Source organism: Paroedura picta, chromosome 14 (genome assembly GCF_049243985.1).
Source record: "Paroedura picta isolate Pp20150507F chromosome 14, Ppicta_v3.0, whole genome shotgun sequence".
Taxonomy (NCBI): domain Eukaryota; kingdom Metazoa; phylum Chordata; class Lepidosauria; order Squamata; family Gekkonidae; genus Paroedura; species Paroedura picta.
Genome location: NC_135382.1, coordinates 17562147 through 17581503, shown reverse-complemented (window position 1 = coordinate 17581503; position 19357 = coordinate 17562147). Strand labels below are relative to the sequence as shown.

The window sequence follows — 19357 nt, the reverse complement described above, 5'->3', positions numbered from 1 at the left end:
GGTCGGCTTGTCCCAAAAGCAGTGCCTGACATATCGAAACCCTTCCTTCCCTCTCCACCCCGCCACAGCCTCATCTATGCAGCAAGATCTCTCGTCCCCTCTCGTCTCCCTGGCATCATCTGTGGAGCAGGTAACATTTCTGAGAAAGGCACCTTAAAGTTCCCAGCTTTAGTGTCTGGCATAACAACCTGAATTTTTTCCTTCTTAGACCAGGGCCCATTCCACAGAGGTTGAGTAATGTACTTTCAATGCACTTTTGCAACCAGATTTCCCTGTGCAAAACAGGAAAATCTACTTTAAAATGCATTGAAAGTGCATTGTCCTAGGAATGCGGAAGGGGCCCAAGTCAGCTGACTCTGCTGACTTATCAGCGAATCTGGAAAGCACAAAGATATCCACAACATGCGCAGCCAGGCAGGCATACCCGGCACAACCTCTCTGCTTTCCTAATCATTTAATCTCCAACTGCCCCCTCCGGAAAACCCAATAGATAATCAACCCTCCCTGACAGAATGCCTCCTTCAAAGGTGAGGAGGAAAGCAATCGAATGCCCTCCTGCCCCTTATTTCTGCGGCATTTCTCACAAAAATCCAGTCCATCACTTCATTCTCTTCAGACTGAAACTCCAGGAGCACAAGTATGAGTACCTTGCCAGGCAAGAGTGTCTTTTGCTGCTTGCTTCAGGTGTACAGAAAGCGTCTTGCAAACCCACTGGGGAGGGGCTAATGCATCTGCAGTTCACTGCTGCTACTGACAAATATCCCAGTCACAAAAGGTGTACACAGGTGCTAATCCCGGGCAAAAATGTCACTTCCAACTAGGGAAGCCAGTCTCAATGTGGGCCCTGAGGATCTCCTGGAATTACAGCTCATCTGCAGACTACAGAGAACTGTAGGAAGGTGAACTCTGTGGCTTTATGCCCACCCAGATCCCTGTCCTCTTCAAGATCCATCCTCAAATTTCCAGCAATTTTCCCAGTTGTATATGGCAGCCCAACTCCCCCATCTCCTGCCAGGGGGAATATGGCAACTGAAGAGGGGCAGGCTATATATTAAAAAAAAATAATTAAATGGATGACAACTGATCCTACTCTAGTCATAAATTGTTCTCGCAAAATATCTGCTCCCCACAGGTGCTTTAGTAAATTACGTCTGCAAGGATATTTGCTATAAGGGGAAAAATAATATAGGGGAAACTTTCCCATTGTTTTATTATGACAGAGTGCCCTCTAATGTCCGTCTAGCATTAATTCCAGCGGGATAGATGTGCTATTCTGTTGCAGTGACATAAAACAGAAATCTACGGACTGAGAACATGTATTCTCAGTGAAGTTGAATTCTGGGTATCAGCTTACGTGTGCATGCACACTACCTAGATGCTCTACCTATATGTTGAGGTCATCTGAGGTTTCAATTTATCTGAAGAAGGGCATACAGAATCTTTTGCCCAGAATTAAACTTTGTTTGTCTTAAAGGTGCCACGGGACTCAACCTTTATTGGATTGCTTAGGACCAGCGTGTTTAGCCACCTGAACGTTTATTCCGGTGTGCTTAGCTTATCAGGTGGGGCGGGTCTTCGGTTTTAGTCATCTCGCAATAAGCACGGAGCTTTTAATGGGAGGATCCAAAACATGTCAGAGGCAGGAATGTGTGGGAAAGATTCAGCCTTATTTTCACAGAAAATTCAGTCCGGTGAATCACTGCCAATTGTTTGTTTGGGGCAACATTAATCTGCAGCTTTTGCAAGGGAAGGTTTTTCGGATGGGTTTGTTTGAATCCAGAACTGAGGCTTCTCATTGCTCCCTATTCAAAGGCACAGAGTGTGGCTTTCTTTGTGTGTCTGAATTACACACATCAATATGCACTGTTATAATGTTATAAAAAGTGGGGGGAGTGCGTTCTAATTTGGGGAGATGGGACTCAGCAGCTGAACAGTACAAACTATGCCTCTCTAGTTAGTGCAGCTCTTCTTTCCCAAAACTAGATTTGGCTGCTCCAGATTAGGAAACTCCTGGAGATTTGTGGATGGACCCTGGAGATGTCAGGTTGCCAATTCTGGGTTGGGAAATACCTAGAGATTTTGAGGGTGGAGCCTGGGGAAGGCAAGGTTTAGAAAGGGGAGGGTCCTCTACAGCAGGGGTCCTCCAGATGTTCATGGGCTACAATTCCCATGAGCCCCTGCCAGCATTTTGGCAGGTGCTCATGGGAATTGTAGTCCATGAACATCTGGAGGACCACAGGTTGACTATCCCTGCTCTACAGGGTACAATGCCATAGAATCCATCCTCCAAAGCAATTCTTTTCTCCAAGGGAGCTGATCTCTGTTGGCTGAAGGTCAGTCATAACAGCAGGAGATCTCCAGGTGTTACCTGGAGATTGGAACCCTATGGGAAGGATGGATTACAATTATATGGGGCCCACCCTCTACCCCATGGTCATATGGAAATGAGCTGCAGCTCCAGGGGATTTCCAAGTCCCACTTTCTTAAGTGGGTGCAACTTAAATGAAAGCTCCCTTTGTTGCAGTACTTGGAGTCTCTTCACCTAATCAGACAGGGATCACCACACTATTGGGATATTTGGTTAGTACAGCAGAGTTTGCCCAGTCATAGAAGCATGATACTGAGTGCAGGAAATAAATCTCCCAAGAAGTATATTGCACAAAAAGGGGTAAACTTACATTTATTTGGATCCAGTTCTCACTCAGACTGCCGTTGAAAGGAGAGAAGGAATCCTAATCCAAAGAGTACTTTCCCTATCGCAAATGGCCTCCTTGCCCCGCCTTATGCATGTGGGAGTATGAGGGCATCCTATCTACAGGAGGGAGCCACAGGGATGTGTGCCTCCATGGAAGGCCATGGGAAGAGAGTGAGAGGACAAAGCAGGGAAAGACAGAGGAGGGTTCAGAGGTAAAATATCTGGAGGTTAAAATATTTTTTATTAAATTATTTCCATTCTACAAAACACCATATATAAAATTGATTTTTAAAAATATATAAAAACTCATTTATGTACAAATCTTTCAAGTAACTAATTCCAGCTTACAAATCACACAATTCAACATTAGCAACTTCAAAAATGATAAATGACAAGATTCAACGTTACACTAGCCACAAAACAACACTCCAATGGTTAATTTTTTTCCCCCGCAGTAATTTATAGATACTGTCCCCCACCTCCTTATGTGAGCGGCATTTCACAGCCCTCCAGCCACAGCCACCATCTGTGCCAAATTTGCACCAGTTTTCATTCTTTGTCATATGCAGACATGCTTTTTAACCAGTGTATTTTCTCCACTGTCCTGTTCAGAGGGCAGCTCCCAGGTTAAGACAAAGAGGAGCCTCTCATTCAAAGAGATAGCACCTATAAACCAGTGGTCCCCAACCTTTTTATCACAGGCTTGACAATTTTACTGAGGCCTGGGGGGGGTAGTCTTTTGCAGAGAGACGCCGCCTCCGCATGAGCCCCTGCTCCACTTGCTTTCCTGCAAGCGTCCCTGACTTCCGGCCGCCTGCTGGGCGGCGCTGCCAGCAGCAGCTGCACAGTGCCACACCGAGGGGGAGCCCCAGCCATGGCGGCCGCTGGAGAGCTCCAAAGGTGAGCCAGTGGCAGAGTGGCAGGGCAGCCCCCGAGGCAGCAGCCGGGGAGAAGGACGAGGAGGAGCCGCGGCCCGGTACCGACTGATCCACGGACCGCTACTGGTCCCCGGACCGGGGGTTGGGGACCACTGCTATAAACCATAGAGAGAAATAGCATCCTCCCCCCGCCCAATGTCCAGGCATGCTGAATCTCTAACTGTACCGTGCATCTCACCTAAACACACAACACTCTAAATACAGTCAACAGTCATTTGCTTAAAGCACTCTGAAAAATCGTTAGAGCCCTGTCTGCCATAAGGGAATAAGTACAACGATCACTTCTGAGCAGCCCATTCCCTCTCCATAATTACGGCTGCCGGGAGAAAACAATTCCTGCCAGGGATAGCCACTGCATCTGGCTCTCACTTACTCCAAGTTTCCTCCCAAGAGGATCCGAGCGATGATTGCTCAACAGCAGCAATTTGCACTCTCTCCCAGAGAGCCAAGCTAAGCTTTGAGTGACTTTGGCAAGCTAGGCCAGGAATGCTGGGGGAATTGCTTAAGCACACTGCTATAAATTCAGGTGGTCTGGAGCAGCAGGACCAAGTCTGAGTCCAGGGACACCTTTAAGGCCAGCAATATTTTACTCAAGGTATAAACGTTCGTGTGCACGCACAATTCTTCAGAAACGCTGAAATGGAAGCGTCCGGTCCATGCATCTTGGGAGAGGAAGAGCAGCAAATTCGTATAAAGCATAATAAAGATGCTTAACAGATGCAAGGACCAAACTGGAATAGCAAGCTTAGCTCATAACATCATAATGTGTTGAGGTTTAATTCCCGAGGAAAACATAGTGAAGGAAATTAATATATCAAAATCAATGATTGAGGAGCAGGAGTACCCTTCATAATTGCAGAACAGCAGTTAACTGAGACCCCAGGTTGGAGGTCCTTGCATCTGTACAGCAATTTTAATATGCTGTCTTGCTAATTTGCTGCTCACCCTCTACCTATCTGTATCAACTGGTAGCTTCCATTTCAAGGTCTCCGAAGAAGTGCACAAAAGTTCATGCCTTGAATACAACTTGGTTTAAGTTTAAGACTGTTACCCTGTTTCAGTCCATCTGATCCTTCCCCAACAAAAAAAACAAAGCTAGAAACGGTGGGTTGGACATGACTACGCAACTAACAACAACAGCAACAACTTTCTCGTTTCTGTCTCTGATAACAAAGTCTCATGGTCCACAAGTACCCCAAGATCTCGTTCACACATAGACCGTTTATGCACTGGGAACTTCACTGTCCCAGCTCCTGCGCAGGAGCACAAATAGGGGGCGGATGAGGTGTACCAGGCTAAATGCTCCCCCATGTGGGTGCAGGAAGAGGTGGGGCAAACAGCCACGACTAAAACTCCAGTTTGCAGCACAGCATGAAACCTCCAGTGCATAAACGGTCATACTGCTACCCATAGGTGTATCTCCCACCCAGCATGCATGCTTCTCATTGTTCTGATCCAGATGTAGAACTTTACACTTATCCTTATTGCATTGAACCTGGGACCTTCTGCATGCCAAACAGAGGCTCTCCCACTGAACCCCAGCCCCTCCCCACCGGTTAGACCTCAGCAGGATCCTGAATAGATCCCTTTTGGGCTGCTCCCCATCCCAACCTGATAGGACCAACTTTGTGACTTCCTCTTCTCTTCTTTTTCTTGACTAGCTCTTCTTTGCCCCTTTTCCCTACTGTAGAAGGAGAACCAATCTGTAACTACTGTTCATATTGCAAACCAGAGAGAGCGCATAGCCATCCAAATGTATTGTGACCCAGAAAGGTGGATTGCCCAGTTTCTAATGAAGGAGGAGTGGGGGAAAGATGGGAGAAGCCACTCTGCACATGGTCAAAAAGCCTGAAACCCTCCATATGTCATATCCGGACCTTTGCACTGGAAACAGATCCTAAGACTAAATATAGGGCTCCAATAATACTGTGCACTCAGCAATGCAATGCAGATGATCATATGAAACGGCTCATGATCTGCAGGCTGTTCCAGTGCTCCAGGGAAATTGTTTTCAAGGCTGACTCAGATGTTGAGCCTTTGCTAATGATGAGCGCACAGAGAAGAGAGAAGTCCAGTTATCAGACTTAAAGAGCAATCATGCTGTCAGCACACCACAAGCAAGGCCCACTGTACGAAGACTCACTTACCTGCTCAAACTTTTGCTTTAAATGAAAGAAAAATTCTGTTAAGCTCTGCGAATGCAGGAATATAGTCACTGTAGGGTTAAGCAATGCAACACAGTCAAGTTAGGCATCAACTCTAGTCAACGCAGCTCTTTTGTTTGAGTACTTAGCCCCCTTAAAGGTAAAAAACAAATTCACTCTTTTAAGACTGACAGCTAGTGTCTCATCTGCCAATATAATCACTGAGATCCTTTAACAGGCAAAGATATGCATGATGTGGAATTTAGATTAGGGAGGCTTGAGTTCAAATCCCTGATAAGCACTGAAGTCACAATCATCTACTTTTCTGAATTCTTGTGATCGTTCCTCCTGCCCTCGATCCCTCGTACGCTCAAATGTATCACAAACATATAGAAATCTGTGCCAAAGTAATTAGTATTACATCAATGATTTCTATCACTTCTGTACCACCCCTTTCAAACAGAGTGCTTGTAACCACAGCCCATTTTGGGTGAACAGTTCATTCCTAAGGATTGGTTAGGGCCTGCAAAATGGAGCTCTTCCGCAAAGTTTTCCATTGAGACCGGTGCCAGGGCCTCCCTCAGACCCGGTCCCTTGCCAAGCAACTCTGATACTCCACACACCTCGATCTAAAGCTGTCGACCAGCTGTTGCGTCCCCCCTCTAACCTGGTCTATTACTCTGTGCACAAAGTTTTGAACTGCTGTTCGCCTGTTCTTGTTTATGACACCCTCTGTTCATATTGTTATACATGTTTTAAATGTACTAGTTCTGCTTGCTGCTCCATGTAGACTGTCCCAAGATGTCACTGTGAGGGGCAGTATAAGAATAAAATGAATGAATGAATGAATGAATGAATGAATGAATGAATGAATGAATGAATGAATGAATGAATGAATGAATGAATGAATGAATGAATGAATGAACAGTGCCATTCTACGAACGTTTTCCTGGGAGTTAGTCCCATTGAATAGACCTGACTGGGATTCCGAGTTGACTTTCTTAGCATGTCCTCTTACTTCTCAGAATGTATTCATACTAAGTAAGGCTTTGACCTTTACAAATTAGTGGGTTATTATATTAAAAAATTAATTGCAGATTACTACAAAAATTAATCCATGGGACAGAGAATTTTCCCAGCTTTCATTGAATATTTTTATTTAATTTGTCATGTAAATAAATAGCAAGATCGGTATATCCCATATGCTGCCCAAATCTTTATACCCTTCAGTATAATTCTCTAGGTGAATTTCTTCATGGCTCATGAAAGGGCCTTGGCCAGGGTAGATCCACTGAAATTTAAGCACTGATACATCCCATGTAATCCCCCCCCCCCAAAAAAAAATAGTTAAAAAAAAATTTCTGGTATCACATTGTTGAATTGCTTCAATGGGACATTTTCTTAGAAATCAGTAACTGTTGGTGTGTGTCCCTCCATCTTCAAATTGATATGCTCCAATCTATATGCAATTGATCTACTGCTCAAAATCCGCTCAAAATCCCACAGGGCTCAGAGCACGAATGTCTCAGGCACAATCATATGCAAGCAATAACTACGGGCAGGAACCTTCTACTGCTGCAACGGAGAGCACAGCAGCAGTCTTAAAAGCGGTGAGGGATCTATATTAGTGAAAGCTGTAAATGTAAGGGAGGTGATCACTGCTGGCAATTCAAATAAATATTCTTATTAATCTTATGCTTTTGAGTAACAAATTCATTGAGAAGAGGCTGCTCTTTTGAGATGCCATGTTTGCTGAGTATAACTCCTCATGCTCTTGGGCCTATTATGCATGGCCGCTGAAATGGCGGCATGGAAAACGCGGAGGAGGAAGAAGCGAAGCAAACCGCTTACGCATGGGACGGAACGCAACGGCAGCAAAATCTAGAGTATCCGATTCTGCATGCGGCTACTGAGCTTCTGGTTGCGCCCTGGTCCCGGGAAGCTCCACTTTCTTCCGCATCTTGCTAACGCGGCTTTTTCGGCGGCATACGTTAACTCTGCGCCCGGTTGCCTCCTGCAGCGTGCATAATTGGTGATTTTAGCCGCCACCATTCCACCTCGAATGTGGACCTTCCACTCCGTGCATAATGGGCCTTGGTGGCATTGTTCTTTGATGTGGATTAAAATTAAGTATCTTTTGATCCTCCAGTAATGCCTCCTCCCGAAAAACCATTACGTGTTCTGAAGTTACTCCTACAAAGACCCCACTACTTGTCAAGGCTGTCCTAATTCCTAAAAGGATGCCGCATGAAACAAAACCCAGATAAATTGGCACAAGATCACAGAGCATGAGAGACCATCTCTAAGTCAACATAAAGCCAGTCTTATTTTTCAAATCTAATATGCACCCATACACACGACATTCAGCATGATGTTACAAATATGCAACTCCATCACCACAAAGTTTGTTTTCCGTCACTTCCAACTTCAGCTCATAGCAACCCAAAAACAATGAATAGAACATCTTGCTTGCCTGCCACAATAGCACAAATCTTGCATTCATATCAAGGGTGTCAACAAATATCCAAGCACCCCATTTGTTGGAATCCAAAGCCAAGTCTATCCAGAAACTTCAAGTGGAAGTTTCCCTGGCTTGGAATCACATGACAAAGGCACAATATGTATTTTCAACTTGTACGTTGAGCCTAGACCACAGAATCAAAATGCAGAGTCAACTCAATGGCTCACAAACCCTTCTTGATCCGCCACTCAACTGACACCCCCGGCTATAATTTCTAAGGAGTGATTCCTTCTCATTATTCTTTATTGGGACCATCCAACTTACTGCGACACGTCGGACACAGAGGGCAGCGATGCATCTTCAGAGAGGAAGTCCATGTCTTCCGTGAAACTGTTGGCCCTTGACATTTCACTGCTGTCCAGATGCTTTTTTACTAAATAAAAAATATAAAGATGCCACCCATTAAATCTACGGAAGACCAGTTCACAGCGTTGCACAATCCCTAGTACAGCAGTTACCTTTTGACACTTAACAACTCACAATCAACCTGTCCAAACACACCAATGTGTTGCTGGAGTTCTCCTTCTCACTGTTCTCTCAGTCTACATTTATAGAAACAAGATTTGGGTGGCCTCGTGGGTCCTCTTACCTTCAAGAACTTCCCATTCATTCCAATGCTGGGAAGGGGTAGGCATTCTGAACACGGCACCCAAGAAATGTGTACAAGTGTGTCAGTTCATTCGTTGAAATCAATAGGGCAAGCTGTCTGTAGAGGCACGAAACCTCTGCATATCCTTATCCATTGTTCCTCCTCTTAATATTTGTGAAACATCCTGGGGGGTGGAACGGACCGAATTCCAAGGGTGCCCAGGTCCCACCTGGAGGCTGGTGTCCCTAATGTAAATGTCCCTGCACTGTTTACATGGGAACTGCCCTTTGATCAGGCCAAGTCTGTATTCTCCACCCTGAAATCACTGAGTGCTCCAAAGTCACAGTTTAATGTGTGTGTGTGTGTGTGTGTGTGTGTGTAAGTAATTGCCCTGGGCCTCATGTCAACAAATGGCACAGTGTTTTAACATTTGAAATAATCAGATCCTTTCTTTCCAAGGCAGAACATTGATCAGTAAAAATGTAAGCAAAGGATGGGGGAGAAAAGGGTCAGTCTCCAAGGTCTCTCATGTTCCACCTAGTAGGCCATGACCCCTCAATGGAGTAGTTCTCCTACCAGCAGCAGAGAATGGTCATTTATGAAATTATTGCATGTCTTCTAGGCTGCAGTAGCCTAGATTTCCAGTTGTTCTATTGTTCACTAGGTCATCATGCTATTGGCCAAAGTGAGTCAAGACCACATGGTTAGATGCCACTCACATGGCCCTTGGTTGGGACTGAATGCTGTTTGGCCAGTGCTAGGTCTCTGCTGCCAGACTGCAAGGCCTCCCACCCTGTGCATCATACTTAAGAATATCCTGACTCTTCCCCTGTAACAGGACTGTCTAAAAAAGAAAAGCATTTCATTCTTTTCCAAAGCAAACACCTTTCTTTTTTAAAAAAATCCAGTGTTCCTGAAAATTTCCAGTTTTCCCCTGGGAAGCAGTGTAGAAAGAAGACTTTGAGGATAAAACATGACTTCCTTCCAGGCCTTCAATCTCTATTCCAGGAAAACTTAGCATTAGATTTGCCAGCCTCCACTTGGATGCTCTGGTTTTGGAGCAAACTCTGTGGTAGGAAGCCAATTCTACCATAGAATTTTGCCCAAACACCAGAATGTTGCCCCTGACATCACCATGTGATGTAGCAGTTTCATGTTCACCTCTGGCATCTTCCCTCCCCACTCCCAGAGAGTTACCCCATCCCTCGACAGCTGGTCCAATGGACCTTGTAATTCTACTAGCGTGGAATGCCTCCATACCCTTATAGCTTCTCTCTTTTAGCTGTCCATGGTCCTCAACATCCTACCTAAATATTACAAGCTGTTCCTAGGAAACCATTGTACATTTCAGCAGCAATGCATATAAAAGCCAAATCAGGTCAAAGCCACTTTAAAGGGACAATCACTGAAAACTTGATCCAAATGATACATGAGACATTTATTATAAACACCAGCATAGAGCACCAAGCATATCAAGAGGGGGCAGAAGATGCTGCTTGTACCTTGTGAAGCCGGCCAGGTTGCAGCAGCGCAGATAGACAAAGATGACCAAGAAAGCTGTTGGCCTGTAGGCAGACACATGCGGCCGAAGGAAGGCAAACAAAGAGGAAAGCCAAGAAGAAAATCAGTGAGAGCGGGAAGGAGAGACCCTGCCCAGGGATTCTTGTGCGCTCCCCAACCCACTAAGAAAACCGCGGGAATTTATTTATTTATTTCAGGATTAGCAAAGTTATTCTGCAGTGTTAGGCAACTCTTTGATCTCCAGTGTTACTTAACTGAACTTTCTCAAGCTGCAGCAAAAACAAATATCCAAAACATGCCTGATTTTCCAAGCCAGCCGTTCAAATATTAGAGGTGAAAGAGCAAAGTCAAAATTCAGATTTGCATTTTGATGTCACTTCGCTCTTTGGTTGGCATCTTTTAACGGACCTCAAATATGAGCTGTCGGAGGCTATCCAATGTCACACGTCAACTACCCAACACTGTCAGATGTGAAATGTGCTCAAATAATGCCACTGCATGTCATGTGTTAACTGTGGTCAAAATACCACAGCTGCCAAATAGAAAAGATTGAAACGGGAGGCAAAACTTCAAATGTTTGGCAGGTCTTCAACATCAACAATGGCGAAGGAGAAATTTGGAAACAGATTTCTTTGATCGCTAAAAGTGCAGTCCTCTGCCAAATTACTGCGGTCTATGCCCATGTATTGTAAGGGGTTTATGTTGGTGTAACTGTGCATAGGACTGCAATGCAAATGTTCAGTCTAGAATAACAGCAATGCAATAAAGAAACTGTTTTGCCATTTGGAGGGCTATTTAAAAAAAACAAACAAACCAGTACGCACTCAACTCTCTGCAATGGTGGCTTGGAAATTATCAACTTTGCCTTAATTGGGCACTCTGTTTGCTGGAAAGTGGGCTTTGAAGAAGTGATCAAATTGCGGTCACTATGCAAAGTGTTTCTTAAGTAATCAGGAACTTCTGGCTTGGTTTCAAGCACATGCTGTTCATCAGGGGGAGAGCTCAGTGAGGATAAACAGGGGGGGGAGGGAGTCTTTCTTCTTCTGTAACAAAACTTAAGTCCAGTGGTATGTTTGAGGCCAAGTAAGTGTTATTCAAGATATAAGCGTTCATGTGCACGCACATCATGACCATACATATAGGAAGAAGAAGATGAGCAGCAACATAATGAAGATGTTTAATGGATACAAGGACCAAACAGGAATAACAAGATTCGTTTATACAGCCACCATTTGTTTGGATTTAATTCTGGGGGAAATAGGGAAGAAAATAAATATAGAATCATAGAATCATAGAGTTGGAAGGGGCCCTACAGGCCATCTAGTCCAACCCCCTGCTCAACGCAGGATCAGCCCTAAGCATCCTAAAGCATCCAAGAAAAGTGTGTATCCAATATTCAAATATTGGAAACTGTTGTGTAAATGTACCCTTAACTGTGGAATGCTGTGAGTAATTATCTGCGACCCTGTGGTTGTGCTCCACCCATCTCCTTTCCAGCACAGAGGTAACTAAGAACATCTTTTTCTTTACGGTTCCTTCTGTCATTTTTCTTTGTCCCTCCTTTTCAGTAGATTATCAGTTTATGAAAAAGAGATTTTTTTTAAAGGAAAAAAACATCAGGAATTAAAAGTGGCTTACAGCTGCCTTCCCTTCTTCTCTCCACAACAGGCACCCTGTGAGGTAGGTAGGGTTGAGAAGGCTCTGAGAGAACTGCTGTGTGAGAACAGTTCTAACAGGACTGTGACTATCCCAAGGTCACCCAGCTGGCTGCATATGGAAGAGTGGGGAATCAAACCCGGCTCTTCTGAATAGAACCCACCACTTTTAACCACTGAGCCAAGGTGGTCTTGGGATGAAGCTAAACACGATCCTGATCGGCCAGTTCCTTGTGACTCTCCCGCATCGGGAAATGTGCAGATTTTGCCCGGTTTGCTTTGTGCCACAGGACTTGGTAGGAACAGGTGAGAACTGGATCTTCCTATCTTCACAGCACCTCCCCCCCTCCTCCATGGACACAGAGTCTGAAACACACATCTGGCTTTTATACGTGGGCTTTTATACACTGAGAAAGATTGCAATAATTGACTTGGTAAAATCTCAAGACCTCTTAAATCTGTGTGAGTGATGAGAAACAGAGTTTTCTCAAGTCACTGCCTAGCAAGATGAAGTGACTTGGTTTCAGGAAAGCCTAAATGCATTTGCCTTAGGAATATAACCATCCAACGTCCGCAGGAAGGTTTAGCAGCTGCTTCATAAAATGCTTGGCCTCCAATAGGGGCAGTTTCTATGGGACAGATTCTATAGGAACTTGGCCATTTGTCAGCAAAAGACTGGCAATTTAAAAGGAGGATCGGAAAGCAGCAGCCCAAGAACGGATCTTCCTTGCAAGGCAAGACATTTTGAATTTTGGGGAGGGGGGGCTGAAGAGAAGAAAAAAGAACTGCTCACTTCAGGCATCTAAAGAACTGAACCGTGCGGCTCACAAAAACTCCGACCCAGCCTCACATTTTGTTAGCCTTTAACATGTTACAGGTCTCTAGCTCTTTTCTGCTACTACAGACAGATGAACATGGCTACCCATCTGTCTACTCTTCTCTGGGCACCCTTCTCTGCCTGTGTGAAGTTAGGCAAAGAAGTAAGCATGGCACATGAGTGAGACACGCATGGCAAACCCCTCCTGTCTTCATGTTGCATTTGATTTGCTGACACCAGTCACATTTGGAAGCATTTTCTCTTGCGTGATTTTGCATCTGCACATGGAACATGAACAAATACCATGTACCATGTTTTTCAGTTCCAGAAGTCTGGGGCTGGGAACTCTTGCAGAAAGGCCCAGATATTTTCAGGTGAAGATGCCCCTTGAGCAGCTTGGCATAGGAGGGATGAACTGTCCTGGATGGCAAAAGAATTACTGGAGCTGCCTGTTCCCCAGAGCCCAGGACCCATAATTTTCCACCTGGCTTTAGCAAGCTTCTGAGCTACTTATTGATTCTCAGTGGGACTACCAGTTTGCCAGTCCTTATTGCAGGCTTTCCCAATCAGGGTTCCATGCAATCCTGGGGTTTCTTGACAGCTCTGGAAGGGCTTCCTGAATGGGCGGGAGTTAATTTTTAATATATAAATATATTTAAATGTGCTAAACATTTATCGGGTAATACGACCATAAATGGTCATGTCGGCCCCCTTCCAAAAATAGCCAATGATGGGCCTGGAAGGGGTGGGAAGGGGAGGGGTCCTAGGTAGGTGTGTAGCTATCCTTCCCAACCATATTCTGCATGATTGTGCCACTGGGGTTTCTCGAAGCCTGAGGAATGTTTCAGGGGTTTCTCAATGGAAAAAAGTCGAGAAAGGCTACCTTATAGAATTGCTACTACCCTTGGATGGGAAAAGGGGAAGAGTCATGCTGGTGAAGTCCACAGTAATCTTGCTGTTGAGAGGAAACCCCTGCAGGCTCATCGCAAAGAAAAAAGAAATTATGTGCAAACACAGCACCAAACAACGCTAAGACCTCAATGCCAAACCGGGATTTCTTGTCCCGTTTCCAGCAGATATTAATCATTCTGAGGTTCTTGGCAATTTTGATAAATTTAGCAGTAATTGCTCGAACATGAGAGCTTTAAGAGGCGGGCAGTGATTAATATGTTCCATCTGCAAGATGAATCCCCGGAGGCACTAATCTGCTTAGCCTAAGAACACATCTATTCTTTTTTAAAGTAGTAAAAAAAAAAAAAAGAACTGTTCAACATCTAGCAAGACCTGTTCATTACATATATAATGTCAGTGCAGGAACACCTGCAAATCACATTAATAGAAAACGGGTATCAGCATCCAGGGCTGATTCGGTGGAAGGGATCCTCCCACTAGCTCAATTCCCTGAGCTTTTCCCAGGCTGCAGCTTGTAGCTGCCTAAGTCAGGAAACAGATGTGCAGGGACGTTTGAGAATCCCTACGAAACGTGAGCAGTCCACCTAGGCTAGACACAAGGGGGTACCATTCACGGGCAGCTCCCAAAGTCACCGTCTCCTGGAGGACCCATCACTGAGCATCGATGGATGGCTGGAACTGCTGCCCCTCACTGCCATTGCCGCTTGCTCACCCGAATACTGCTCAGCAAGAAGGGGAACAGCAACCGCAATTGTGCTGTGGAAGAGAAGACGGTGCTTACGTCTCTCGGAGCAGGAGTAGGAGCTCGGATTGAGGAGGGGAGATCTTTGAAGTTGGGCTGCGGCATGCCTCTTGCCAATGCTCTCTCCTAAAAAAAAAACAAAAAACAACCCTTCCCCTCCAATGTCCAAACTTATTTCCAGGATGTGCAGGTAACAAGGCCTCATCCTAAAATAAAGCTCCTTTGACACACCGCCTCAGCCATTTAAATTCATTTTAGGTCAAAGATCACACTTGGAAGGTTCTCACTCAAAGAACAAGGCCCCAGCAGCCCTACTGAGGTGTGAGATGAGCAGAAATCTCTACACTCAGCATTCAAGGAGCATTGCTTTGGGCAAGGCCTCCCAGGTTTCGGGGGGGGGGGGGGGAGAGAATCCTTCACTCCTGGCTCCTGCAACCAGCAAGAGAAAAAAAGGTTAAAAACCACAATTGGCCACGATGTGACTTCACTTCGGGGTTTTCTCCTGTCATTTCTAGGAATCACCAGAAACTCTATGGAAAAATCGGGATGTGACATCATGCCATTGCTGCTGCTAGCCCCATGGTCTCTCCCCACGCACTTTCTCTCTCTCACCAGTTGTTAGGCTGTGTACGGCAACCTTACTATCTGCTCAGTACAAGTCTGAAACAAACCTTGGGTTGCCAAGTTGCCAGTTCCCCCTCCCCTTTCTAGCTAGTTGCTGGTCCCTTTCCCCCCCCCCCCCCACATTGATGGAGAGAACAGGAGAGAACTCATTCAAAGGCTTGGGCTGGTTCAAAAAATAAATTATTCCAAGCAAAGTATAGCTCTGCTGCCACTTCCCGCTAGTTCACTGGGAGTAGGACGCAGGTTCATGAAAATTGACCTTCTGTTTCCTGGAATATAATCTCCAGTTTCATTCCCTTAACTAAGGATTAACTCACTGAAAAGAATCTCAGCTCCACGGCAGAATGCATTCTAATGGGGTTAGAATGGCTCACCTTCCTCATAGAGAAAAGGCATTTTGTGGCACCTCAAAGACAAGCAGATTTATTGTAGCATACATAAATGCTAAATAAGTAGTAGAATGAATGGAAACATCACAGACTGGGATCTGAACTGACCACCTCTAGGACTCTTGTGAACAGCCACTGGGCTTATTGTGTACTTTTGAGTTTCGTACAGGAATCTCACAAGTTGCACTGCTTGTGTTTCCGGCCATTTTGATTCTACTGTTTACCGTTTTTCTCCTGTGCCTCACCGAGGGTTTGCTCCAGGCAACTGATTAAAAAAAGGCTTGAGCCATGGTGCTTATGCTACAATAGATGTGTTAGTCATTAAACTGTCAAAAAACTCTAGTATTGAAAAAAGGGAAAAAACGGGGGGGAAAGAAGAAAAAAAAAGGGAAAAAAAAAGAAAAGAAAAAAAGGGAAAGAAGAAGAAAAAAAACTTTATTATTTATTTATTTTTAGTTGAGTTGAGTTGAATTGAGTTGAGTTGTATCCCGCTGCTCTCAGCAGTGCTGAGTCTGACTGTCATTACAACATGCTACCATTACAACAATGTAAACATGGATACCCCTCTGGGACTAATTATTTGGTGTATAACAAGACCTCTCCAGAGGGGCTTGCCATTTGCCCGCCCACAGCAGGTAAAATGTGGGGGGAAATCCAGCAAATGTCCTACAGAGTGCCGACCTGGAGCTGGCAACTCTAGGGCTCACCAAGTGGACATTCCCTTCCAGTTGCAGAGAACCTTCCCTGGAGGGAGGCCAGTTTCCAACCAGTTAGTTCCAATTAAGGCAAAGGGATTTGTCTCACTATAGCTTTAAGACCTCAGCTGCAATAGGCTGGCATTCAATTTTTACTTTCATTTTCAGCCAAGTGTTTTCTGTGCCTCAGAAGCAGTTTCTCTAAATGTCGTAGCTTTCTTTGGCTGCATTTTTTTTTGTTTCCTTTTCCTTCCTGAAATCTCTTCAGTCAGAAAGAAAGAGAAAGAGCAAAGCATCACCATAAAATCCATCTCGATTTGCCCCGGCAAGCGAGTTTAGACCGCTGATATTTTAAATAAACTAAAATCATATTTGCTATTGGTTTTTACTGAAAAGCATTTCCAAACCCAATGCTATTTAGTCCAGTCCTAGGAAATAATAATAAATTTCAGAAAGTGTCAATGGGTCCAATAGGCTTATCCCCAAATAAATATGCACAGTAGTCAAACCAGACCCAGTTTATCCATGTACCATGGGCCCCATGCAGGGGCCCCATGCAGTGCCTTCCTCCCCATGGATAAAGGCTGTATCCTCTCCTCTTCCCCCTTTGCCCTCTGTAAGGACAGTCAGAGTGATACCCCTTTCCATTGTGGGGGGGCCCTCCACCCCCAGTCTGCCTGCTCCTGTTGTAATTGCACTCTGCCAGGGCCCTACAAATCCTTAGACCACTCCTGAGTCATTCCACTAGTCCATCCAGCCCAACACTGTGGATTTCGGGATGCAACTTTCAGATAACCCCCACTCCTGCTGCTAGAAATCCATTTACCTGGAGATGCTAGGCACTGAACTTGGGGACCTTCTGTGTACAAAGCAGGTGCTTTAGATGAAGCTATCCTCTCCAGATTGTCAGGAACAGCAGCATCTGAAAAAGGGGACTCCACTGAATGAATTCTTCTCAGCAGAAAAGAAGTAGCCTTTAAGGAGCAATAGAACTCCTTGTCGTGGTAAAACCTGTTAGTTCATTTCATTGTAATAACAGATTCTTTGGGACAGAAACGGTTAGCGATGTATCGGCCCTTTTAGCCATAAACCCATTGTGTTTATAACAAGTTCAGCATGTGGCACCCAAAAGTCAGAAGATAAAGGATTGGGAATAGTTTCTTCATAAATCATTTTAGACATTCCTGAATTCAGATAAGATTGATGGTAGTAAGTGCTGAAGATAAGTTATTTTTAGAATTGTTTTCCTTCGGCACTATGGCTCCTGATGCATCTAGGAATTGTACTGTTACAGGGAATACTGTGGGGGGACTGGACCTTGTTGCTGGCCGACAGCAAATTACAGTCCAGCCACTTCTTATGGACAACTGGTTCTCAATCATCAGGGTGCTGTGCTCTTGCCAGTGCCAAACACACACACACACACACACACACAAGGAGGAATTGTTGGAACCTCCATGGTCATGTTCGTCACCAACAGTATTACACTAAATGAATCATGGGCAACAATTTTCAGTCTTGTTTCTGAAATGCCAAAAATATATCCTAGCCTAGCATATTTACTATGCTCAGACTAGCAACTGGCTTGTATTACTCATTTCACCACAGGTGGGTGATCCCCTTTTGTTATCCCATTGATCTTTTATAACCCTTTGATCAGTGGACTTAAACATAAAAGGGTCCAATCAAGTGGGATATTTTTTTTAAAAGAAATTTGTTCTTTGTGAAGGTACTTCCACTATGGACTAAATTCTTGCTTGTTGTTATCCTGGAGCCTGGATGCCTACTCCTGCCTCAAATCACCTCCTTTCTCTCTTCCCCTCAGTCCTCCTCAGGTGTGGAAGGGAGGTGTGGCCAGCTGACATCCCTTCTGGCCCCATTCCAGGGTTCCTTGAAGCCTGAAAAGTATTTCAGGGGCTCCTCTACGGTAAAAAGGTTAAAGGAGGCTGTTCTAAGGTAACCTGCTGTGGCTGGTTGGGATGGAAGCAATGGCAAAGGAATTCCTTCCTTCATGCCACTGAGATCAAGCTCAATCAAGCCCCAAACTCTTTCCATAGATAACCAACATGTCAAAGAGAAAATCTGTATAGAAGCCTCTCCTTGATGTCTAGTTCTCTATGTCTAGAGTGGGGATGTTAGGATGGAGGAGCACTTAATCACTTGACCCCGCCATAGTCTGAAGTTCTCAGAAGCAGGCTCACCACCTCCCTGTGACAACTTGGCCTCGGGCGAAAAAGGGTGACGTGTACCTAAAGAGTCTCCATTCAGTAGCAGATTACCTCCAGGTTCATCAAGGTAGAAACTCATCTCTTTCTTCTCTTCCCTCTCACCAATATGGTCATAAGTAATTTGTGGAATGGATGACGCTGTCTCTACGGGGTTTATTATCGGTGCGGAACTGCTGTCACGACCGGGTTTTCCTTTCCTCTTGTATCTTCTGCTCTGTAATAAACATTAGAAGGCCATTTTCCATATTTAAGTCTAAAATATCTATTTCTAAACGAGAAATCAGACTTGTGCCATTTAAGGGGTATCATTAAAGATGGCTAGCATGCCTTTTCCAGTTGACGCTAATCAGGAAGGGGACCACTACCACAGACCCTATAAAACATATACCAGATACACCAGATGGACCTTGCATGTCTCCTGCCTACATATACAGGCCTTCCTTAGCAGCATAGTCCCATGTATGTCACAAATCCTAAGGGAAGTCGGTCTTCTGATCTGGCTCAGCTATCTCTTCAGCATGAGGAAGAACTGAGAAGAGACGGGTAACTCCTCGCAAGATCCACACGGAGTGTTTGCTGCCCATTCTTAAGGCCCAGGAATGGTGAGGAACACAAGCCCTTGGATAGAAAGAACTTAAGGGCTCTTGGTCCATGGCTTGCTGGACTCACCTGGTGGACACCAGCCCAGGATGTCTCATGCACATGGCTTTGTGTCTTATTTAAATTTGTTTCAATCATTGCACTTTTGTAAAATATCTCAGGAAAAAAGTTTGGTTCCTTTTTTCATATTTGGTGGAAGCAGTTTGCTGTAGTGGTTAGGAGTGCAGACTTCTAATCTGTCATGCCATGGTTCGATTCTGCACTCCCCCACATGCAGCCAGCTGGGT

At 44.8% G+C, this 19357-nt stretch overlaps 1 protein-coding gene across 2 annotated transcripts in view; it reads right to left on the bottom strand.

Moving 5' to 3' along the window:
* LOC143823994 (potassium voltage-gated channel subfamily KQT member 1-like) overlaps positions 1-19357 on the bottom strand; it is a 280017-nt gene that overhangs the window by 206693 nt on the left and 53967 nt on the right. Inside the window, exons 11-14 of one of the 2 annotated variants that reach the window (XM_077310777.1) lie at positions 18522-18684; positions 17069-17164; positions 10390-10452; positions 8563-8671 (exon numbers count right to left, since the gene is read on the bottom strand). In XM_077310777.1, the coding sequence (XP_077166892.1) occupies positions 8563-8671; positions 10390-10452; positions 17069-17164; positions 18522-18684 (431 nt within the window). The remainder of the gene's footprint in view (positions 1-8562; positions 8672-10389; positions 10453-17068; positions 17165-18521; positions 18685-19357) is intronic. The other variant, XM_077310778.1, reaches the window with a different exon arrangement.